Here is a 22,267-nt window from a genome sequence, read left to right as displayed (position 1 = left end):
CGGAAATACGCCGAAGTAGCAATAGTCGGATTTTTGTGAAACTGTGGTGCGGTCACACCGAGCCTAGTCCTTATGTTTTGTTTATGGAAAATATCTTTTAGTTTTTGAGTATTAAAAGCCAAATCGATGGCAACTGTGGCTGAATGCAATCACAGCGTCCTCGACCTGGTAACCAAAATGGCCACAATGCTGGTGGCCGATGAGATGAAGCCAAAAAAACAAACAGCTGTGCTGGTGGCCAAAAAGCGCTCCAAAATCTATGAATCGCTGCTTCACAGTGAAACGATGTCGTCCCAGGACAAGCTGGAGATGCTCCACCAGGTGACCAGCGAGGTGGCAAAGAACCCAGACCGGATGGACATGCTGCTCAGGTTCCAAAATCTGCTAGAAGGACAGGATAAGGAAGAATCGGAGATTACACAGGACCAGGATGAGGAAAACCAGTCCGAAGTGGTGATCAAACGTATCAAGGCAGGTCCACTGCAGCTGATTGAAACCATAGAGATTGTGGAGGAGGCACTTCATCCAAAGGCCTTTCCCGACATCAATCAAATGAATCGCGCCCTGAAACCCCTGCAACTACAGCCATACTCCGATATTCTTACAACGAGTAACCTGAATATAAATTTTCCGCCAGAAAAGCTAATTCCGAAGATCATACCATCTACTGTAATTCGCATGGGATTATCAGAGTCCATTACACGCATGAGGAACGAAATGGAAAAACCAATGCATCCACCACCCCGATTGCCAGTGCTCGCGAAAAAAGTCGTAGCTCCATTAGAGGATGAACGACCTTTTGTGGCCCAGCCTGGACCGGAGAAGCACTTCGTTTCGGATAAATTGTTGACCAACGAACTTAAGATCCTCCGGAACAAGAACCTGGTTCTCAACTACCTAGATGAAGCAACCCTAATCGATCACCTAAAGAAAGCAGCGTGTGGTATTGAATCTTTAACGTTTCCCATCTCGTCGGCAGATAAGTTGGAGTTGCGAGTGAGGCCCAACACAACTTTGCCAACTATGCTGCCGGAGGTGCTGGCGGATTTTGCAAATCACTTCATTCGTGCCGGCTGCGCCTTCCTGCGTTTGAGTTCCCGCACCAAATGGAACAATATCGCCGAAATGCGGCTGGAAAGGCCTCTAAATCGAGTGAGATTGAATACCTTATTTCCAGTAGTGATATATTCAACAATCCCATGCTTTCTTATAGGCCATGCGAGAGACGATTATGGACTATCTAAGCACCACTCGGCAGTTTTTGCTCTCTTTGCAAGCCGATAGCCTTTTCCAGCTGCTAAACAACACCTCCACAGCGATTCAGTTACTCTGCCAACTAGATAGGATGTTCGAAAATGAACCAAGATGTAAGAATGCCGCGACGCGAAATTATTTCAGAATTAATCTCTTTTATATACATTAATGCAGTAAACCTGAACACTGGGATAACTGGCTCCTTCCTGTTGAGCTCCATCTGGCTGGCCATCGACACCTGCGGAAACAAAGACTTCCTGCACCTGCTCATCTATTTCTTGCGCTGCATATCCCGTAATTATTTTATTCAGCTACAGAGATGGATCTACCATGGTGAACTAGACGAGTCGGTCAACGAGATTTTCATCAGCCGCTGTCTGAACACTTCACCGTCTTTTACAAACCAGTGCAGCAAAGAGTTCTTTGACAAAAGCTATCAAGTGGACAACGAGGCGATTCCTGAATTTTTAGTCGGTTGCGAAGAGGAAATTCTTCAATGTGGCAAATACAACCTGGTGCTAAGGGCATATAACGCTCAGGTATGCAGAAGATTATTCAAAACTAGAATCCATATATAATGATTTATTCTTTTTTTAGCACCCCGTTTTTGACGTGCAGTACCCGGATATTGTGGTTTGCCTAACGGAGCAACAACTCAAAAATATGCGCCGCAACCTGGCCGATAAGTATGCCATCATCTATAAACGTTTCGGATGGTGCAGCATGCAAAGCATTTTCGAGGACCGCATGGCGACAAAGCGTGTATTTGCCAATCTAATGGTGAAGCGAACGCAGGCCCATCTGGACGCGTGGGCGCAGAAGCAGCGTGAACTCCAAATAAAAGCGAATGCCCAGAAAAAACTCCAGAACGATCAGTTAAACGCAGAGCAGGAACGTATCCAGCAAAATCACTTAGAGAAGCGGCGTCAGGACATTGTTAATGAACTTGCATTTCAGCGGGAATGCGAACGGATGGAGGATAAGCTCCTGGAGCGGGAAAAGCAAGAGCTGCAAAAGAAAGTGGTGCAGCTAGCAGCTGTCCTGTCGTCCAGTCCTGACCGAAGCACAGTCAGCGATCTCAGTTTTGCATCCTGCATTGAGGAACCAGATTGTCTAGCAGAATCATCTTCTGATAAAGATGATGCAAATACAGAAAATTCAGAGGATGAGGCAACAAAACAGTTGGATAAGACTTTAAATGTTCCATTGGAACAGCCCGAAGCTGAATATCAAGCGGATGTAGATGTGGACCAACCACGTGGCAAAGAGTGTTCACTTCCCAATGTGTTTCAGTATCAACGGAGTCACTCGGACGTGATAAATTCTAACGAGCATCCAACAACCCAAGCAGAGTTCAATCGAAACCGCCAGCATGGTCTCTCCTCCGACCAGTTTCAACAGTGTCATGCCACGGTACATCTACAAGAGTCCGACTTACTTAAAACCGCTGCCAGCACGAGTTCAGGATTGCACGCAGAAATTCCTCAAGATATTAATGCTAATCTCAATTGCCCGGACACGAAAGAGCTGACCGAACTACAGCGAAACCGCAAGCGCAACGAGCATCATGACGGCTTCTTCAGTTTTAACTCTACCGAAGATGAGCACACCCATCGATTGCGTTCCCTATTGAACTCAAATACTGAACGTGGCAGAAATCGACTTCGGGTTATGGAGACCGAGTTCGGTCTAGGTTATAAGAACACGGATATAGAAACAAAGGCCACGCCCTGTTTGCCTCTCGAAATCGACAAGCTTCACGTCGAAATTCCCCTGGCGGTGCTAACTCCAATGTCCACCACTTCCGATGTGGATTTCGGTGATCCGTCGCCACGGGAACTACCAGAAATAGCTGACACTGCTAATAATAACAATGTTAGTGGGAGCATTGAAAGTTTGTCTCCGGAGTTGCCAAAGCCCGTTCTTGCAATTGCTAAACCAACTAGCTTATTGCCGAAACTGGATTTTGGAATGAAAGATGAAAGGGAGACGGAACAGGACAGAGATAAAGTTAGCACTTTGCCCGAGGCTTGCAATCCGTTTATGGCCCGCCGCTGCCTGCAGCTCTCCGTAATGGCGCCCCTTAACGCATACTACGGACTGCTCCGAAATGAAGTGCTGAGAATATTCCAGGAGCAGCGTATCTACGAGCATTTCCGCAAGCTCAGAAACTACTTTTTCCTGGTGGACGGTCAATTTGGAGCTACACTCACGAACGAAATTCTAGGAAGAATAAGGGCGGGCGTTGGGCCACGAAGTCTCAGCCAGAAGGGCATCCTTGACACCATTTTAACCAATGCGCTGGCGGCTTGTTCGGCGGATGAAACGACGGTATCGGAGAACCTTACCCTCAATTGTACCACCATCCCGGATACGCTCAACTTCCTGTCCGTGGAAGCCACTTCTATGCTAAAGCTGAACTGCAAGATTGATTGGCCTTTAAACATGGTGATCAGCTCGGAGACGATTTCAAAATATGGCCAGATCTTCGGGTATCTGCTGAAGCTTCGTCACGTTAGTTTCGTGCTGGATGGAACCTACGAGTATCTGCAGCAAATGGGCAAGCTTCTGGGACCGGAACTTCGGACATGTACTCATTTCCGACACATGCAGATGATGCGCCACAAGATGTCGCACTTCATGACCTCGTTTCAAACGCATCTGGTGGCCAAGGCCCTGTTGTCCACCTGGAAGAGCTTCAAGGAGGAGTTGTGCACAGCCGATTCCATTGAGGCGTTGTACAAGCAGCATGTTGCCTACTTAAAGCGGGTAGCCTTCCTAGCACTGCTAAATCGACGCAGTGCGAAAGTAAAGGAAACCATTGATAATATCCTAGTGATTATACTACGCTTTTGCAAGTGAGTTTACGTCTTAAATAGTCTGCTGATTCATTTTATTCTTTAATTTAAATGTTTTTCAGAGTCATTCAGTCGCAGTCCTTTATTGTGGATCAAGATAATTACTTTGTGCACCCCCGCTTCAAACGTCTGCAGCAGGAAGAGGCTGAGTTCGAGAAATTCTTGCAGTATCTCATCTATTTGGGCAACAAGGCGGCCGCTTCTGGTTACCAGGAGGAAATCGGTGACCTGATTTGTATTATTAACTTTAACCACTATTACAAGGTATCTGGGAACCATACTGGTTCCTCAATGGAGGACAAAAAGTGCTAGCCAATAATTGTTAGATAGGGAATTTATCTTGCCATTAAGCTGAGCTTAGAACATTTTAAAAAATATTTATGCATGCATGGCGTCTCCTAAATGTAAAGCTTCGGTGAAGAAAATCAGCTTTAAAGGCATTTATTTCTTAGTACTATTTCTTTAGTTTCGGTTAACAGTTTTGTTGTGTTGTAAGTTAATATTAATTTTCAAATAACCGGCTCAAATTAAAAGAAAATAATTTAATTAGTAACATCTAATAGTGTTTTAATTGAACTCGTATTAAATGCCGAAAAAACTGTTTTGAATATTTATCCATATCATTAATAGATTTCTGTTTAATATTTAAGAAAAACTTTTAAAAGAGACAATTGTCTCTAAAGTAGAATGTACGTATTAAATATTGTAATGAAACCAATGTCGACATGATTTCTTGAAACTGTTGATTCGAATTTATAAATAAATGTGCTTATTTATGTATGTCTTACCATATTTAATATTTAATATTTAATATTTAATTCAAACGTATGTAAGGTATCGCTTCCCTATCATCTCTAAGTGACTGTGCGCGTACGATGTATCGGTATTCGCTCCATCCCTGGTCATGAGTCACTTCGTGTAGAATAATTCAGTTTTATTTTTAGTTTATAAAAGCGCTGCACGCGATCAAGAATTTTATATTTTTAAGTAATTTATTTCATCGAACTATAATCAAAAAACATGCAGGTAAGATGGACTGTTATAAGCAAATTATATTTATTATCCGAACAATAAGGTTTTTCCATTTCGATAAATGGTAATGGTGGGTGTGTTTTGGTGCATCCAAAAATAAACCCCATATTTGGTATTGAAAATCATGAATGAAATGAAACTCACGTGGCCTTGTTGTCCATAGGACCCAAACGAAGATACCGAGTGGAATGATGTGCTCCGAGCCAAGGGAATAATTGGGCCCAAGGCGAAGGAGGCGGAGATCACAGAGGATCAGATCCAGAAGCTGATGGACGATGCCATCCAGCGGCGCACAGATCTGCCACTGAATGAAGGCCAGCGCGACAAGAAGATCGACGACATGTCGCTGGACGAACTCGACGAACTGGAGGATTCCGAGGACGAGGCTGTTCTAGAGCAGTATCGCCAGCGACGCATCGCCGAGATGAGGGCCACCGCTGAAAAGGCGCGATTTGGATCAGTGCGCGAGATCTCAGGACAGGATTATGTCAACGAGGTAACCAAGGCCGGCGAGGGCATCTGGGTGGTACTCCACCTGTATGCCAACGGCGTACCGCTGTGCGCACTGATCCACCATCACATGCAGCAGCTGGCCGTCCGCTTTCCACAGACCAAGTTCGTGCGCTCCGTTGCCACCACCTGCATACCAAACTTCCCCGAGAAGAACCTGCCCACCATCTTTATCTACCACGAGGGTGCGCTGCGCAAGCAGTACATAGGCCCACTGGAGCTGCGCGGCGACAAGTTGACCGCTGAGGAGCTGGAGTTTATGCTGGGTCAGGCGGGAGCAGTGCCCACCGAGATCACGGAGGATCCACGGCCGCAGATCAGGGACAAGATGCTTGCCGATCTCGAAGACAAAAGCTCGGACTTCTACTGAGTCATAGCCAAAGCATAGCCCTCATCCAACTTTAAGTTCAGTGGGGTGGGTAAATATTTTTAGGATGAATCATCAAGTAAAGCCCAATCCAAAACCGGCAAGCGGATCTTTTTTTGCGGATTCACTTAACTAACAAATCAAACATTTAAACGCAGTTTGAAACGTAAACATCCGCCGTTGAGAGCGAACGTTATTGATTTATATATTAACCAGTCCTCAGGAATTTCCCTTGCACGTTTTCATTTCATTGTTTTTTGGCATTTATGTACCCTCATAAATAAATTGTTTACTTTTCTACAGAAAGTCACTATTTATGATTTTGTTTGGTGCTGGTAGCCGTTGCTTTTGCCACGCTTTTTGGTTTACCCCGAAAAATGTTCGGATCAATGATATTGTACGGATGCTCGCAAGCGGGATTCAGTACTCGTCCACGTCGTGGCTCGTGCTCCTCGAGAAGATGAGGTGCTAGCAAAAGAAACAGCTGCTCTGTCCAAGAGGGCAGGCCACAGGTGGAGAAGCACAGCTCCCAGTACGGCAGTCCCAAGTGCGCGATGGCCATCCGAAGGTATTCACTAAAGGTGTCCGCCAAAAACTGCCAGCTCAGGGTGCTCAGCTCTAGCAGATAGAACTTGGGATTGTTGGAACTGGTAGATTCGTACAGCATACACACCTATCAGAGGAGTATTTTGGAATTAATCATCAGCCTTCTCTTGCGTCTGAACTACTTCGATTAAGTACACACCTTGGCCACCTCGTTTACGTTGTTGATCTCAAATATTTTCGATTTGGCCGTTATAATAGGCGTGGCATTGCCCCACTTGTCTTTTCCGGTGGCAATAGGTGCTGGAAGGGATTGAGAGCTCCCGGCTGCTCCCACAACATCCGAGTTGCTATTGGGCACAGCCGTCGAATTGCTGGAGTGGCTCGATGTGGTTTCTATGTTCTCCCGCAAAAGGGTCACTTGCAGCAAGTGCGGAAAGTGAATGTGACCCACGCGCCTAATATCGTTGGCTGGAATCAAAGCGATATATAAAGGAACCAGAAAACTACGGAGACGACCCCACTCACGAGCATATTGGTAGCTCCAGTTTAAGATAAAGCCATCAGAAGATAGGTAGAACTTCTTCATATCTTCCGGGAGGTAGACGCAGTGCCTCTGCTCCCAATTCACCAACTGGCAGGCATTCAGAGGTTGTCGTCGCTCCAACGTCACATTACATACCCTTGGCACATTGGCTGCATGTTTGAGAGGATCCACTCTTACAGGACTTCAATCTTTTGTTGGTTTCATACTCACATAGCGTCCTTATCAGACCGAGGGTCAAATTTTCATAAAATGCATCCTCTGGCGAGAGCTTCTTGTTCATCATCAAATAATTTATGCCTCAGAATAAATTCTGTTAAATTTATACGTCAGACTGTTTTCCACATGTATAGACTAGCTGTCACGGTATAAACAAAGTCACATCGAATTGGTTGTTGTGGCAACGGTGCGGATTGTTGATGCCATCGACTTCAAAGTTAGGTAAATAAGTGAGCAAAGCTTATGAAAAAAAAATCAAATTCAATTTTCAGACAACATCGAAAATAATTTATTTACATTACTTATATTTGCGATAAACCAACAACTATAAACTGTGGAGCTTTAACGACAATTACACATAAAATAACATGATTACATGAATTGGTTAAAGGAGACGAGTGGTATTGAATGGTATTTGTTATTGGTATTTGAATGAGGACAATCTGCTGCTGCCGCCTCATCTTTTGCTCTGATCCTGGGCCTCACTCTCGGCCTCCTCCTCGTGTCAGGAAACCTCCCAAACCGTGGATTCCACAGACCGTCGTGGACGGGCGGCCACCTCCACATGGGCGTCCAGTCCATCGCTCAGCCGACTGAAACGGCGTGCCCAACTCCCTCGGGTCGTCACCGTGCTTCCGGCTATCGACGCCCTGTTGCTGGTGTCCCGGAACAGGCTCATAATGTCCTGGCTGTCGCCCTGAGCACGCTTGATGCCGTGCTGGTACTTGGCCTCCTTGGCCAGCAGCTGCTCCCGCTGCATTTGGGTCTTCACCTCGGATGGAACGTCCGGAATGATGAACTGCATGATGCCAGTTATCACAAACACAACGTGCTGGAAATTCAAGATTATTTGAGTTCATTATCGTTATAGAACTGGTATTTATAAGACCCACCTCGAAAACCACCACAAAAGCCAAGCGGGCAGCAAAGACATGCCAGTAATGGGGACTCAGTCCATAGGGTTCGTAATCCTTGGGGCCATTTCTAAATGGATACAAATGAAGTGGTGCACAATTAAAAGTGGTGTTGTAGAAACATACCTATAGCCACGATATTGGCAGGTGTCGGGATCTTTTTCGCTGACCGATGCACCCCACTCCTCCTTGTAATCCGAGGTATTGAAGATGGACAGCGAGTGCTCAATGTAGCCAGCCAATGTATGGGTTTCGGAATAAACAAACTTGTACACCATTCGTGGTATAAAATCACTTGTGTATGCAATCACAAAGGCGTTCGAAACGACGGCCGTGTACGTGATGATCCGAAGGATACCGTACCAAGCTCCAATGTCTTCAACCCGCTCCGCCAAAGGACGTCTGGCCTGAGTGACCATCTTGTAGGCATCCAAACGGATCTCGGCCACGTTGTTCAGTAGAGCAAAGAGCGGTGCCAGTGGAAATGCAGCCACGAACAAAGTAACAAAGCCATATTGAAGAACTGGTGAGTTTAACAATTATATGTATATAAATATCAGATTAAAAGATAAGATCATAAGGTACTCACTCATTTCCAGATACTCATCGAACAGGGCCAGACGCCCGGGGTCCTGCATGTGATAGTCCTGCTCCCAGGCCATATGCAAATGCGACTCATCCTTGGTGGCCTGAAATGGATTATGATCAACATGAGTTTCAATGTATTTCAATCTTTGATTGCACTACCCACCTGTTTATGCTTCCGTTGACGCCACCAGTTCCAAAATTTGGGGAAAAGGTACTCCATGAAGTTGTTCCAGCACTGTTTGCCGACCATAATGATGGCCAATTGGATGCACAGTTCGGATAAGCAACCCGCCGGATCGCAGATATCATTCTTCAGCCGGAAGAACTCACTTTTGCGGGCTTGATCATCTCCAGGATAATCAAAGAACCGCCCCTTGAAGAATGCAATGTAGATGAGCGAGGAGTAGAAGTTCATGAACTCGAAGAAGAATATCTTGAAAGTATAGGAGTCCTCGTATTCCGTGTGAGTGCGTGGATTCTCCAGGTTGGTCAGCTTAATGGCCATGCGGTGGTAGATCTGGAAAGTAAATGTGGTTTATATCCAAGTCTTAATATGTATTGTACAATTCGAAAATGTAGCCCTACTCGTGTTAGTATCATAATGACCACCAAATTGATTAAGGCAGCCGTGACACTGGTGAAAAGTTTGGCATGCTCCTTAACAAAGAATCCGCCTCCTCCATAAATGACAGACACCAGGGTTATGCGATAAAGAATGGTGCCCAGCACGGCAGAGAGGACCACGGAGATCTACGAATAGTTTGAAGCTCAATAATTGTAAAATGAAATATTACTTTGAATAACTCACCATAAAAAGCACTGCACTACCGGTGATTACAAATCGTATGGACCTGTTCCAGGTGGACATATAGGGTTCCTTTTCCCGCGTGACAGGATTCATGCGAAATGTGGTGGCATTCGTTTCAAATTCCGGACGGTTCTCCTCGTCCATATCGACGTTGTGCAAGTCCCACTCCCAGACAAGAACCGATTGTTTGCGTTTCCAGAGCTCCAGGAATGTGGTGGCTAACAAAAGATACAAATAAAAATAAAAAATTTTGCACGAATTTCATGGGACCTACCCCAGAAGGACATGAAGATGGCGAAGAACACCGTCGAGGGATTGTCAAAGAGATAGGTGAGTCGCGAAAAGAGGCACGATTCCGAGAGTCGTTGGTAGCTGCAGGCCTTATCGCAAAGTGGACACAAAGTAATGTTCCCCGTGCCATATTCATTGCAGATCTCCTTGCTGGGCGTATTGTCCTCCGACTCCAGAGTGGCAAGTCCGTAAATGAAACAGAGCGTGCCCACCACGGCCGGATACACGAGCATCTCCGTGTAGAATCCCAGCCAGCAAAAATACAGGGCGATCTTGTCGCCGAAGTACTTGCGCACCAAGCACAGCGGCTGCTTCTTGTACCACTGGGAGGGATGGGCCCACGTCTGGTAGAGGACCCGACGGTCCAGCGAGATTCCGCTGGAGTGCGGTCGATCGTACCGCCCCTCGTGCAGCGGGAAACAGCCCAGATAGGTGCCGTCGTTCATCAGCCGCCGAATGCCGCTGCGGTCGCTCTCGTCGAAGGGTGTCCGGATGAGCACCTGCATCACCATCAGTGATCGTTGGGCACTGGTGAAGGCAGTTGCGCGATCCTTGACAATAAACCTGGGGTGGGGGAAAATCAATTACATTTTAAAAACTTAGTTCTTTTGCCAAAACTATATTATTCGACTTACTGCTCCTCCGGATTTCCATTAGCTGTTGCAGCCTTAAATGTAGTCTCTCCCTCCAGAAGTGTTTGGTCCAGCTGAATCTTCTTAGTCAAGCGCTGCCACACATCCTTCCAATATTGCATATTCCTAAGCACAACATTCTCCTCATCCTTTGAATATATAACCATTTAGATAATTTGTAATTTATAATCATTTCGATATGCTCACCCAAGATGGTTTCACGGATATGGTGATAAATCTTTTCACGGGCAGCTTCAGATTCATGACCTCCGCCAGTCGTGTTTCCAGCCGCCAGGGCAGATGGATCTTCAAAAAGAAGGTCTTCTCGTTGAAGGACTGCGACTTGTCCTCCAACTCGACCTCGAGTCCCTCCTTGATGAGGTTCTCCATGAAGGAACGTCGGTTATCGCGACGCTTGGCCTCCGCTTCAGTCATGACGCCCAGGTCCTCCTCCTCCCAGGCCAGCACCATGTCCACTTTCCGCCTGCCATCTCGGAACATCAGTGACTCTGGATCCAATCCCTCCCTGTCCTGTTTGCTGACCCTTCTCTCGTCTCCAGACTCGCCGCCCAGGCTGTTGCTTTTGCTGGCCTTTCGACTGCCGTAGTAACTTCCACTTACGGAACTCGCTGTGTCCGAAGCCTTTCTTTCCGTGGGAATCAGTTGTCGATAGCCGAATTGGTCGGGTAAAACATTGGAGTGCGAGGACTCCATTACCTCGTAGGACTGATTCACTCGGTCGGCGGAACCTAGCGTGGGACTCAAGTTTAGACCCAAGCTTCTCCGCATGGCGGTGCCAGGTATATCCTCATCATTATTTCCAACTATCTTGGGCCCAAAGGCCTGCGTGGGACTCGGTTCCGCGGAGTCAGCTTCCAGATGCGTGGGCAGTGGCCTGGCTATCGCGTTGGATTTGGGGAACAGTGGATTGCCATTGCTGGTCCGCATCACCGAGGAGTTGAGCCACTTTTCCGTGTAGGCAGCCGATCCGGCCCGGGCCCGACTGGCACTTAGCTTGGATTTGGGCGGAATCGGAGTGGCTGGCTTGCTCGGGCTGTCCACAGGAACATTATGGCTCGCTTGGCAGCTATAAACGCTATCTATCGGATCCGATTCGACGTGTCTTGGCTGCAGGTCGGAGTCAATTAAAGCTCCCTCCTGTTGTTACATATTGAAAGTTCAGTAACCTGAAATTGTTATTTCGTTTTCAAACTCACCCCGTATCCTATTAATCTGCCAGCCACAATGCCACTATCCTGGCTAAGTCTCCGTGGTCGCAGCTTTGTCTGACTTCGGCGGCTCATGCGCTCGCTCTTGGCGGGACTGGACATCACCTGCCTAGTGGTGGAGGGATCCGGGGATTGTCGTGGGCTTCGCAGCGTTGGCACCGAAAGAAATCCTGAGGGAAGGAATGTTCCAAGCCATCGTATAAAATTAAAATTATCCACTTCATACTTCTACTCACTGGGAAACTGAAAGACCGACTGCTCGCTGATCCTGTCGCCCTCCTGGGCTGCACTACCAATGAGATCCTCCCGCGAGTTGGCCTCAGTTATGGGGGCGGTGCTCTCATCTTCAACGCTGTCGATGCGGATCTGAAAGATGTGTGACCTCTCGCCGGACCTTCCTTCTTGACTGCTCATCGTCTTCTATCTATGGCGTCATGGAATTCTGTGGATGGGGCGGCAGGTCATGTGGGGCCACTTTCTAATTTGGCCTAGTTTGGAGCACCTGCTCCGTTACCCATGATAAACTATTTAAAGTGACAAGTTCGAAAACTTGCGGGGGAGCGATTCGGGGACTGTCATTCAAGAGTTGTCGTAGCTGCGCATACTTTTATCCCCCGATATTCCAGTGGGTCCAATGGGTACAATGGGTATATTAACTATTCATTTATGTTTATACTACTGGCCCCGGGCAGGGCGTTAATTTATACCCCTAAGAGTATTTGTATCTTCATTTGCAAGCGCGTTTCAATCAAAAGGTGAACTCGGGCACGCATTTGACATTGACCCGTAGAAGGTGTTTGTATAGCTCGACAAGGGTTTTATTGGGTTAGCAGTGGGGGACACAGCTACAGCCATTGGGATTAATGCCTTCACTTTAACGTTAGTGCACTGTGGGAGCGAGTCCAGTTGGATCGCAAAATCCTTAGTGGGGCAGAAGCAAACTTGTTGCTACGAGTGGTGACCACTTTCCCAGGCGGCCGAATGACAATAGCTCTAAATAATTGCCCTAGATTTGGTATTGGGATATGTGTGTAGTACCATGTGTGGATATGGCAATGGGTGGTGGTGGTCAGTGGATTGCCACTGGACGACAGACAAATAAATCCAACTCGTACCTGGATCACTAATAAGCGAGCGATGGACGTCCTGGAAATGTCAGCGTTCGTTGGCAGTTGTGAAAAGTCCCATGCCATTGAAGTAATCACAACAATTGAAGGATTATTGATTCGCTCCCGTCGGTTTCAAGCACTACTCTCATATGGATAATCGATTATTGATTGCCGTTTCTATTCATATGCAGTTGGGGGTGCAATAGTTTAATTGTTTGCTAACGCTTTAGCACTTTCGCCAAAAAAAAAAGAAGATCGTTAAACTGCAGATCTGCCGGCCACTTCAGTCACTTCACTATAATTCATAGAATTCACAGTTCGAACTAGGCCACTTTTATTGATTTTGTGTGGCTTGTAAGTTTTATCTTTCAATCAAGGTTCACATTATCCAAGCACACGCTCGCACGTCCATCCTGACCACTTCTAATGGCCATTTAACAAGATCCAACTCTACGCTCTGCATACGGCGTACCGCTCACCACGACGGTTCCCGACCGATTGACCGACCGACCAGGAGCTATGACCCTCTGGCGTACAGGACAGTGACACTCAGGGACAGATAGCTAATCACGGTGGTACTCGTGGTCGCGGCTCTCTCGATGGGTGGTGGACATTTGTGGGAGGAGGAATGATTGTACCTACGTGGAAACCCATAAAGGCGCATATTAAGTGTCCCGGGTCCTATGGGACTTTTAACGTTGAGTTAAATTACAATTCCGTTGAATCCTCCTTGTCTAGGAAATGCATCTGATGCATATAATATCCATATATACATATATACAGTATATTTGGATTTATATAATGAAAATAAGGCTACAGCAAAGTTATGATATTATGTTTTAGATCTTTCTACTTATTTGAATACAGACCATCGCCATTTAGAGGACAATAAATATAATCTGCACTTTCCCATCACTGAGCAAACCAAAGTTCACACCCATTCTAAAGAGCTATGTGGCATATACGTACTTTACTTTTAACACGAATATCCTATTAATATGGCATTTGACTCGCTGTTGCACGAGGTTCTTCGTGATGACTTTCTAATTTTAAATCAGGCCGACCGCCGAGCCAGCGTATCCTGGCCACAATATTGATAGTTGTGAGTGACGTCAGTTGTTCATGAGGTCCTTTGGTCGTCATGACGCTTTCGCTTTGAATTCCTTCCCATACATGGAATAGAGGTTGACCTATAGGCAACATTTTTCGGAGGCTCGAATGAAGCTATCCCAGGGGAACTCTAAGCCACGCACCATTTTTCATGATTACTCGGTCAAATTCGTGACCATAAAAATAGAGGGGCTACTCCGTATGGTGTAAGTAAGTACTATTATTGTATGGCTGGGAATCTATTTTGATTGAATGCACGTCATTAATAATTTCACAACCCTTGCCTTATTTGGTTATTTTCGGGGGTAAGTGCGTGCTGATTACGACGTTTGTCGGCCTCCATTGTCTTTGATTGACAATATCGTTTAGTTAGTGAAATACAAGTGAGATTCAAGAATTGAAGTAGGCAATTGACATTTATTTGTCTTCTACGTTGCGTCATGAGCTCAAATAAGACGTCTATAGGTCAATTTCTGTGGCCTCTTATAGCGACATGATTAGAAAACTAAGGAACTAAGTGCTCTGGCCAGTCCTCCTTTTTGCAATTGCTTTTCTAGTATATGTATTTAACCACCACCATACGTTTGACTTAACTAATTAGATCAACATTCACCCTAATCTTTCATTTAACCCAGATTGTCGGCGATGATCACGTCGTCTGTGTCACTTTTGCACTGCTGCAGGGCATCCACTTCGCAGCAGTTGGTCAGCCGGTTGAAGAACTCTCCCTGGGCGCACTCGCCGTCGATCTGCTGGCCATGAACGCAGGTGAAGTAGCCGCGGCAGTTGTCCGCATCCCGGGCCAGTTGTCCGTGCTTTCCGTTGCAGACTCCCACTCTTTCCCCGTTCTCCAAGAGACAGGTTCCATCACTTTGTCGGCAGATGCCCAAAAGGCTGTCGAAACTCTCGCCATTGCGACATCGCTGGGAAACGGGTTCATCGTCCTCGCAACTGGTATATCTTCGGCAATCACCCTGTTCAGCCACGGATGCACCGTTTCCGATGACTCCACAAATTCCGGCAAAAGAGGTGGGTGCATCCTTGCAGATTCCATTTGTCACTGCCTTTTCATGACCACCAAGGTCTATCTGTCGCGATTGTAATGGACTTTCTGTCTGATTATTCCCATCAGAGGCAATCTCATAGGGCTGACACTGCTGCAATGTGGCATTGAAGAAGTTATCCGTATAGCAAAGCTCATGCCGGAGTTTTCCCGAAACGCAAAGATAAAAATTATTACAGTTGGCCGGATCGGGCATTAGATAACCATGTTTGCCCTCGCAAACTACCGGATCTGGAGGCACATGTTGGTTATTGGGATTGTCATCATCATCGGGTACTGATTCCACCAGCGGACAGGACCCGTCGTCCGCAAGACACAGCAGTTGCTCGGAATCGAAAAAGGTGCCTGCAGCGCATCGCTGAGCAGTGGCCACTCCTCCGGCACAAATAAAGTACCGAGTACAGTCCGTCCGATTGGCCAGAAAGGTGCCGTCCTGCAGGTTTCCACACCTATAAACGTAGCTGACGTTTCCATCCAGCTGACCGTTTGAACACGGCTGTACGGCCTGTGATTCCGGTTCGCAGATGGATAGCACCGGATTAAATTGATGTTGGACTGGACACTCAACGGGTATAGCTAGTCCCTTGACACAGGCGTAGTACAAATTGCAGTATAGCTCGTGAGGTAGTTTAACGCCATGAAGACCGTAGCACAATCTGGGAGCAGTTTCCGTTTCATCTTGATTGGAAACTTTTCGACACTGGCCGTGATCCACTCGGCAAATTGAAAGTAAGCTATGGAAATACTGACCCTCATCGCATTGCACCAGACTAGTTCCATTCTGGCTGGAGCAGCTGTAGTATGAGCGGCAATCCTCCGGATGAGCCACCAGCTTGCCATCTTCTAGTCCGTTACAAATCGCCAACTGGCAGGAACCATCATTCGGTCGGCAGTATCCTTGGTTGGAGTCAAAGAAGCTGCCAGATGAGCAGCTCTGCAGGATGGTGGGCACTTGTTGCAGACACAGGTAAAATCGTGTGCAATCTGTGGGATCGGGGACACTTAGCCCATCAATTTGACCCAGACACTGGTTTTCCGCTGGGAGATCCCTTATCTGGAGTTGGCACTGTGACTGTAACTGGCACTTGTTGCGATTCCTAGCGAAACTGTGCCCCTTCAGACAGCTACCCAGATGCCATTCCTCCGCCTCGCAGTACAGAAATCCCTGAGAGCAGTTGTTCCCGAACTGAGCCTGGAGTTCCCCCTCCCGGCAGATGCGACGCATTCCATTGTCTTGACAGCTTCCATCACTGGGCACGCAGCCCAGCATGGGCTCAAACTGTTCCCTTTCCTGGCAGCGCCTCCTTATCCACTGGCCATTATCCGAGCACACTTCGTAGCTGTGGCAACTGCCCACCACGGATCTACTCTCTCCGTTGGAGCAGTTTCCACTCCGCTCCGCCGGCAGGATACACTGCCCCGCATCATTGGGCAGACAATAGTTATGCTCCCGACTGAAGTACATGCCCAAGGGACACTGGTGCAGCCACCAAGAGTTGTCCAGACACATTAGGTAGCTCTGACAGCCGCCCGCCAAGGAAGGACGCACTGCCAGGTGCTGGCAGTCGTCTGAGGAATTACCAGCCAATTTGCTCATCGCCCAACTGCAAATAGTTTGATTCCTGTCCTGCTCATGACCCCGCGGGAAAGGCAAACAGGATCCTATCAACGGGGAGTAGTAGTGCTGCTTCGGACAGTTGCGCAGACGCCATTTGCCACCGGAGCAGCGGAAGTACTGCATACAATTGCCACTTTTGGCGGGAATAGTCATGGATTCGCTGATGGCGGTGCAGGTCGGTATATTCGATACCCTTGCGTAGGCGCATACCAAGTCATCTCGCGGCTCCAGGCATCTTTGCTGCTCCGGATTGTAGTATCGCTGGTCGGAGCAAGTGCGTCGTCGCCAACGACCATCGATGCACATCTCGTACTGGGAACAGTTCGCTGGTACCGAGCGCATTTCATTCGAGATACAAATCTGGAACGGAAGAAAGGAGGTACATTAAAGGTTTTATTTTTAACCAAAATAATCTGTCCCACACATCACATCACACTTTACATTTGGTTAGCCGACTAAATAATATGCCCTTTGAACCATAGTTCTATCTTCATTTCTGAAAGAAGCCCATATCCACATGTTCCATTCTATAGGCACACATAATAAAAAGCCGAAATGTTTGTAATTCATCTATTTTGAATTTATTGTAGCGCTTATATGGTTAGAGTACATTATTGGGTATTTAATACGTATAGAAGTGGAACAAGCGGAACATTCACATAAATCATAACTCATAAATAACAACTAAGGTCGTAGGATAGTGCATATAAGAGTATATAGAAAGCTAGCTCAAGGCTGGCCTAGAAGAGTTTTGGGAAGAATTTCTTGAACAAGTTCAGGGACCTTACGTTTTCCTCCGCCTCCACGGAACGCTTCTGGATGCTATGGCTGGTGCACATGCCGAATTCCGGAGCGAAGATCTCGCCCTCACCGCACGGATGATAGGTAACACTAACGCGCTGCAGATCGTCACAGGAGCAGAAACCGGAATTGGTGTTCTCGGCGGCAAATGGCTCGAATTGGCTTCGCTTCAGGCATTCCCTCAGGTTGCACGATATCATGGCCATGGTGTCCTTCAGCAAACATATACCCTGGGCCTTGTCAAAGACGTGTCCCGTCTGGCATTGATGGAAATAGGGCACACCGTCGCAGGAGCAGAATCCTTCTGTGGTGTTCTTCGCCTCGAAGGGTTCGAAGGCAACTCGGTTCAAACAGCTTGTGTAATCACAGGCCGCTACCACACAAGTTCCTGCACTCTCCTCGTAAACATGTTCATCCGCACAATTGATGAAGGTGGAAACGCCGACATCCTGGCAGCTGCAATATCCACTGGTCGTATTCACTGCCGCAAAAGTGGCATCCACAACGGCGCGACTGTGGCATCGTCTGTCATCGCACAGGCCGGAGGCAATGATCTTGGCGGTGCTAGAAAAGCAGGCACCCAGGATACTGTTATAGGTCTCGCCATTTAAGCACTCCGTGAACACAGGAGTTCCGCTCACGCACAGGCAGAAGCCCTCATTCGTATTTAGAGCCTCATATGTGGTGTAGCCATCGGAGCTGCCGCACTTACCGGGCGCGCAAACGCACTCGGGTGCCTGCGAAACAATCAGAAATTGAGCATTATATCTTCAGAAGATATATCCTTCTACTTACAGCCTGAACTGTGCATCGTCCCAGATCCGCACTGAACACCATTTCGGGGCTGCACTGCTCCAAGATCACCTCCCCATCCTTGCAGTAGCAGAAGGCGCCATCGTCATCGCTGGCCGTGTTTGTTGGGAAGGGCACGTAATTGTCCAAGGTGGCGCATTGATTAGCATCGCACAAGGCGGTCACACAGGAGTCCTGATAATATTACGACATTAACCCGAAATCAATTTATGTTTCACGGTAATTTCTTACCACAACCGTTCTGCAAAATCCCACGGCCGGATCGAATTCCTGGTTTTCCTCACATTCCCGAAAAACGGGCAACCCGCCATTACAATAGCAGAAGCCATCCGTTCCATTGATGGAAGGATATGGTGTAAAATCCGGAATGCTGTCACATTTTTCAGCATCGCACCGGGAGACAACAGAAGGATCCTGGAATGGAAATTTCAATTATTGAGGAAAATTTTTATATTGCACATTCCCAACTGGCACCACCAACCTCTGGTTCCGTGCACCTCTTTAGATCTTCGTTATAGACCAGATCATCGAGACAGGTTTCATAGATGGGGCAAGAGTCGAGGCAGTAGCAAAAACCGGAGGGATCACTCGAAACAGGGAAGGTATTGAAGTCCAGAGCGCTCTCGCAAATGCCAACAGTGCAAGCGTTCACAGGGCATGTGGTTTCCTCCTGCAAATATCAATTAGATATGGTTGGAACACAGCTCTAACTATAGCCTACCTCAGTGGCGGTGCAGGCACCTAGCTCCAAATCGTATTGGGAGTTTTCCGGACAGCTAATGTACTTGGGAACATCGTCCACGCAGAGACAGAAGCCGTCGGTACCTTCAATAGTTGGAAAAGTAGAGAAGTCCGTCTTTCCTGAGCATCCATTGGCGCAACAGCGGGGCTGTAAAAGAATTTTGAATAAATCATCAACTCATGTTCAATGTACTTCAGGACGGATTTAAATGCCTTACATCTGGCAGTGGAATAAGAACACACTCGAGCTCCTCGGTATTGAAAGTGTAGCCAATTGGACAGGAAACAGTGATGGGTTCGCCAGCGCGGCACAAGCAGAAACTGTTCGGGTCTTCGTAGTCCGGAGAGACGAAGTACTCTGACTGGTCATTGCAGACCTGAGGATCGCAGTTTCCGGACTGTAATAGCGAAATAAAAGGATAGTTATTGGAAACGCGTTACGTATTTTTCCTGGCGACTACTTACGAATGTGCAGACTTGATCCGTTGCGTCGTAGAACAATCCGGTTGGACACGATTGAATATAAGCACCACTATCCCGGCACAGGCAGAAGGTCGACGAATCGTTGTCGTTAGATGGATACGTCGAGTCCACAGCGGCACTGTTACAAATGGTCTGGTCGCAATCGGGCTAAATTTGATGAAAACAACGAGGTATTTTGGATAAACTTAATATAGAAAGAGTAAAACTTATCGATCTTTTTTCACTTCTTAATTAATTTGTTTAACTTACGCTGGGTTGGTCCAGGCATATACCCAGGGCGGCGGAGTAACCAGTGTTAACCGGGCAGGGTTGAATGGTGGCCTCGTTGCTGAGGCAGACGTAGAACTGGCCAGTTTCTCCAGCGACAGGGTAGGTGGTGCCATCACTGGCGGTTGCGCAGTTTTTGGCGGAGCACTCTACGGTAGTGGAGCACTGACCAGTTGCTGAATCAAAGGCCTCTCCAACGACGCATTGCTTCACTTGGGGCACTCCGTCCGTGCACTGGAAGTAATTGGTACAGATGGGATGGGCCACGTTGCCATTGCCGCAGGAGCATGGGTTGATGCACTTGGCATTCACATCGATGACGCAATTACCATCGCCGTTGTACCACTCGCCGGAGCCGCATGTGTGCTTTGTGGCCAGGCCATTCCAGCAGGTCAAATAGCTGGTGCAGTCGGTCGGATCGGCCATCTGGTAGCCATTCGGCTTGTTGGAGCACACCCAGCAGGTGGCCTTGGTGTCTGGAACACAGATGCCGCTGGACTTCTGAAAGACATTGCCCACCCCGCACACACCCTCTACCAACTGACCATTCTCGCAGATCAGGTACTTATCGCAGTCTGTCGAGTGACCTATAATGGTTCCCTGCGCGATGCCTCCCTCGCAGGTGCAGTCCTCCACACTTCGCTTTTGGCGCGATCCGCTCGATCTGTTTTCCGGGCAGACATTTTCGGTGTCCTCGCGGCAAATGCCAACGGAGGCGTCGAAGTAGGTGTTATTGGGGCAAGTGCCATCCTCCCACTGGCCACTGATGCAGTGCTGGTATGTCCAGCAGTTCTTTCCACTTGCTGGAGGATCCTTGGCATTGCACTTGTCAACGGAACTAGTTTCAACGGTTGAGGTAGTGGGAATCTGTGTTGAGTTGCTCTTGGCATCAATGCACACATTATTCACATCCACTTGGCAGCAGTTTAGAGTTTCATTAAAATAACTGCCACTATCACAGGAAACGGAAGTCCAGTCGCCACTTTGACACTTGAAGTACTTGGTGCAGTCCTGGGGATCCACTTTTGCTTCGCCATCTGTACAATCCGCCACACAGCAAGTGTTGTCAGCATCAACTTCACAAACACTGAGGTTAGCATTGAACACGTTACCCTTGCCGCAATCCGCGGCCACCAGGACACCATCAATGCAGATGAAGTACTTGCGACAGTTTTCTTCATCGGGAATGAAGTCTGCGTTCTTAATATCACCGCAATCGCAGGATGCCGGAGGTTCCGTTGTCTCCTCAGCACAAGATTCAGTGGTAGTGGTTGTGGAATCATCGCATGGTGACTCTGTGGTGCAAGTGCCGGGAACACAACCCCAGTTATTACTCTCAAAATAGCTTCCTTCGGGACATTCTTGAGCAGTAGCCGTATTGTTGGAGCACACATAGAACAAGGAGCAGTTGGACTTGTCGGCCACAGCGGACCCATCATCCTGTCCAATGCAGTAGTTAACCCAGCATTGTGAGTTTCCTTGATCGACAGTACAGGCGGCAACTGAGGTGTTGAAAAAGCTGCCTTGGGGACAAGTCTGAAGAGTGGCTTCTCCATTGGAGCACACGTAGTAGCTACCGCAGTTCGCCTCATTTTCGACAAAGACACCATTGGTCTTATTGATGCACAGGTTCTGCCAGCACGTGGAGTTTGCATCCGGTATGCAGGCGGCCAGGGTTTCATTGAAGAAGCTTCCTAAATCGCACTTCTGTGGATAGGCAATCTGCTCGTCGCAGATGTAGAACTCGCCACAAGAACCACTATTGGCTATGTACGCTCCGTTCACCTCGGTGGAGCACACATTGGTGGCCTACAGAAGTTCGGATAGAAGTTAAGGGTTGGGATAAATGGGTCTTTATCTAACTCTAAAAGCGAATCTAGAACCTACCTCAGCGAGTGGAGCTAAAAGACTCAGCTTGCAGAGACTTCGTCCTGCCATTGTGCACTTGCCATTCTTGGGGTTGTACTCCTTGCCGGGTGCACACGTCACCGTGCGAACGGCGTTCTTGGCGGTGCAACGGTAGTAGGAGGAACAGTTCAGGGGTTTCGGCCAGTGCATCGGAAGGTTCCTAGTCCTCCGGTATATGCATTCAGGATCGGCGGCTCCAACTAGGGCAACCACTGCAGTGAGTGCCACCACAGTGAGCAGAGTAGCTGGATACGAGAAAAGTAACTAGAGTCCATGTTACTATTTGGGTACTTCACACTCTCACCTTTCATCTTGTTCACTTCTATTATTCCACTTGTGATGATCGAGATGTACTCCACATAATTGCCAAAAAGTTAGTGCCTTTTATATACCACATTATTTTCGACTGACTCTAATTGTCCCTTATCTCTATCAATTATGCCGATCATGTTAGACATGGCCCTTTCATGTCAGTCTAATTGAGGTGTGAACTTTGGGAATTGTAATTCCTGGAAGTCATCACCTATTTCAGTGTAGACACTCCCCAAAGTTTGGTGTTTGGAAT

General features: G+C 47.5%; 5 protein-coding genes across 8 annotated transcripts; 2 read left to right on the top strand and 3 right to left on the bottom strand.

Moving 5' to 3' along the window:
* Positions 1-38: 38 nt before the first annotated feature.
* Grip163 lies at positions 39-4,903 on the top strand. Its single transcript, NM_140280.3, has 5 exons — positions 39-1,152; positions 1,214-1,367; positions 1,429-1,793; positions 1,852-4,112; positions 4,175-4,903. Exons 1-5 carry the CDS (start codon positions 127-129, stop codon positions 4,422-4,424), a joined length of 4,056 nt encoding a protein of 1,351 aa, NP_648537.2. The 5' UTR covers positions 39-126; the 3' UTR covers positions 4,425-4,903.
* Positions 4,904-4,997: 94 nt separating this feature from the next.
* Positions 4,998-6,324, top strand: viaf (viral IAP-associated factor). Its single transcript, NM_079308.2, has 2 exons — positions 4,998-5,138; positions 5,308-6,324. Exons 1-2 carry the CDS (start codon positions 5,133-5,135, stop codon positions 6,022-6,024), a joined length of 723 nt encoding a protein of 240 aa, NP_524032.2. The 5' UTR covers positions 4,998-5,132; the 3' UTR covers positions 6,025-6,324.
* Positions 6,177-7,441, bottom strand: CG6931 (uncharacterized protein). The gene is made up of 4 exons (NM_140279.3): positions 7,322-7,441; positions 7,093-7,260; positions 6,767-7,035; positions 6,177-6,694 (listed from the first exon to the last, which is right to left on the bottom strand). Exons 1-4 carry the CDS (start codon positions 7,392-7,394, stop codon positions 6,332-6,334), a joined length of 873 nt encoding a protein of 290 aa, NP_648536.1. The 5' UTR covers positions 7,395-7,441; the 3' UTR covers positions 6,177-6,331.
* A 230-nt stretch (positions 7,442-7,671) lies between these two features.
* On the bottom strand, positions 7,672-13,271 carry CG6938 (uncharacterized protein). Of its 2 annotated transcripts, none has more exons than NM_140278.3 (13): positions 12,905-13,271; positions 12,026-12,231; positions 11,778-11,959; positions 10,768-11,718; positions 10,564-10,709; positions 9,912-10,492; positions 9,638-9,855; positions 9,415-9,579; positions 8,993-9,346; positions 8,831-8,930; positions 8,368-8,764; positions 8,221-8,311; positions 7,672-8,159 (listed from the first exon to the last, which is right to left on the bottom strand). In NM_140278.3, exons 2-13 carry the CDS (start codon positions 12,201-12,203, stop codon positions 7,833-7,835), a joined length of 3,690 nt encoding a protein of 1,229 aa, NP_648535.2. In that variant the 5' UTR covers positions 12,204-12,231; positions 12,905-13,271; the 3' UTR covers positions 7,672-7,832. Both variants share the same exon structure in this region, with proteins under 2 accessions (NP_648535.2, NP_001261733.1).
* A 1,141-nt stretch (positions 13,272-14,412) lies between these two features.
* On the bottom strand, positions 14,413-22,066 carry CG43896 (uncharacterized protein). 3 transcript variants are annotated; one of them, NM_001300111.1, is made up of 11 exons: positions 22,007-22,066; positions 21,682-21,947; positions 19,777-21,603; positions 19,510-19,674; positions 19,263-19,442; positions 19,025-19,192; positions 18,785-18,973; positions 18,535-18,717; positions 18,286-18,477; positions 17,478-18,227; positions 14,413-17,049 (listed from the first exon to the last, which is right to left on the bottom strand). In NM_001300111.1, the coding sequence occupies exons 1-11, from the start codon at positions 22,011-22,013 to the stop codon at positions 14,635-14,637; spliced, it is 6,342 nt and encodes a 2,113-aa protein (NP_001287040.1). In that variant the 5' UTR covers positions 22,014-22,066; the 3' UTR covers positions 14,413-14,634. The 3 variants fall into 3 exon arrangements, with proteins under 3 accessions (NP_001287040.1, NP_001261732.1, NP_648533.3); NM_001274803.1 differs by having other exon boundaries at positions 14,556-17,049; NM_140276.3 differs by lacking the exon at positions 14,413-17,049 and having other exon boundaries at positions 17,251-18,227.
* Positions 22,067-22,267: the final 201 nt, after the last annotated feature.

The sequence above is a fragment of the Drosophila melanogaster genome, chromosome 3L (genome assembly GCF_000001215.4).
Source record: "Drosophila melanogaster chromosome 3L".
In the NCBI taxonomy this organism is placed as follows: domain Eukaryota; kingdom Metazoa; phylum Arthropoda; class Insecta; order Diptera; family Drosophilidae; genus Drosophila; species Drosophila melanogaster.
This window is presented reverse-complemented; position numbering and strand designations above follow the sequence as displayed.

What these genes read in the sequence shown, in the direction of transcription:
- Grip163 (NM_140280.3), top strand. Translation starts at nt 127, where the DNA reads ATGGCAACTGTGGCTGAATGCAATCACAGCGTCCTCGACCTGGTAACC. An exon ending in GTTCGAAAATGAACCAAGAT is followed by an intron (nt 1,368 to 1,428) that starts GTAAGAATGCCG and finishes ACATTAATGCAG; the next exon opens with TAAACCTGAACACTGGGATA. An exon ending in TAAGGGCATATAACGCTCAG is followed by an intron (nt 1,794 to 1,851) that starts GTATGCAGAAGA and finishes TTCTTTTTTTAG; the next exon opens with CACCCCGTTTTTGACGTGCA.
- CG6931 (NM_140279.3), bottom strand. Translation starts at nt 7,394, where the DNA reads ATGATGAACAAGAAGCTCTCGCCAGAGGATGCATTTTATGAAAATTTG. An exon ending in CGGTCTGATAAGGACGCTAT is followed by an intron (nt 7,261 to 7,321) that starts GTGAGTATGAAA and finishes TCAAACATGCAG; the next exon opens with CCAATGTGCCAAGGGTATGT. An exon ending in ACGTAAACGAGGTGGCCAAG is followed by an intron (nt 6,695 to 6,766) that starts GTGTGTACTTAA and finishes CTCCTCTGATAG; the next exon opens with GTGTGTATGCTGTACGAATC.
- CG6938 (NM_140278.3), bottom strand. Translation starts at nt 12,203, where the DNA reads ATGAGCAGTCAAGAAGGAAGGTCCGGCGAGAGGTCACACATCTTTCAG. An exon ending in GCAGATTAATAGGATACGGG is followed by an intron (nt 11,719 to 11,777) that starts GTGAGTTTGAAA and finishes ATGTAACAACAG; the next exon opens with GAGGGAGCTTTAATTGACTC. An exon ending in GTCAACGGAAGCATAAACAG is followed by an intron (nt 8,931 to 8,992) that starts GTGGGTAGTGCA and finishes AATCCATTTCAG; the next exon opens with GCCACCAAGGATGAGTCGCA.
- CG43896 (NM_001300111.1), bottom strand. An exon ending in AGAGGTGCACGGAACCAGAG is followed by an intron (nt 18,718 to 18,784) that starts GTTGGTGGTGCC and finishes TTTCCATTCCAG; the next exon opens with GATCCTTCTGTTGTCTCCCG. An exon ending in CCGTGGAGGCGGAGGAAAAC is followed by an intron (nt 17,050 to 17,477) that starts GTAAGGTCCCTG and finishes CTTCCGTTCCAG; the next exon opens with ATTTGTATCTCGAATGAAAT.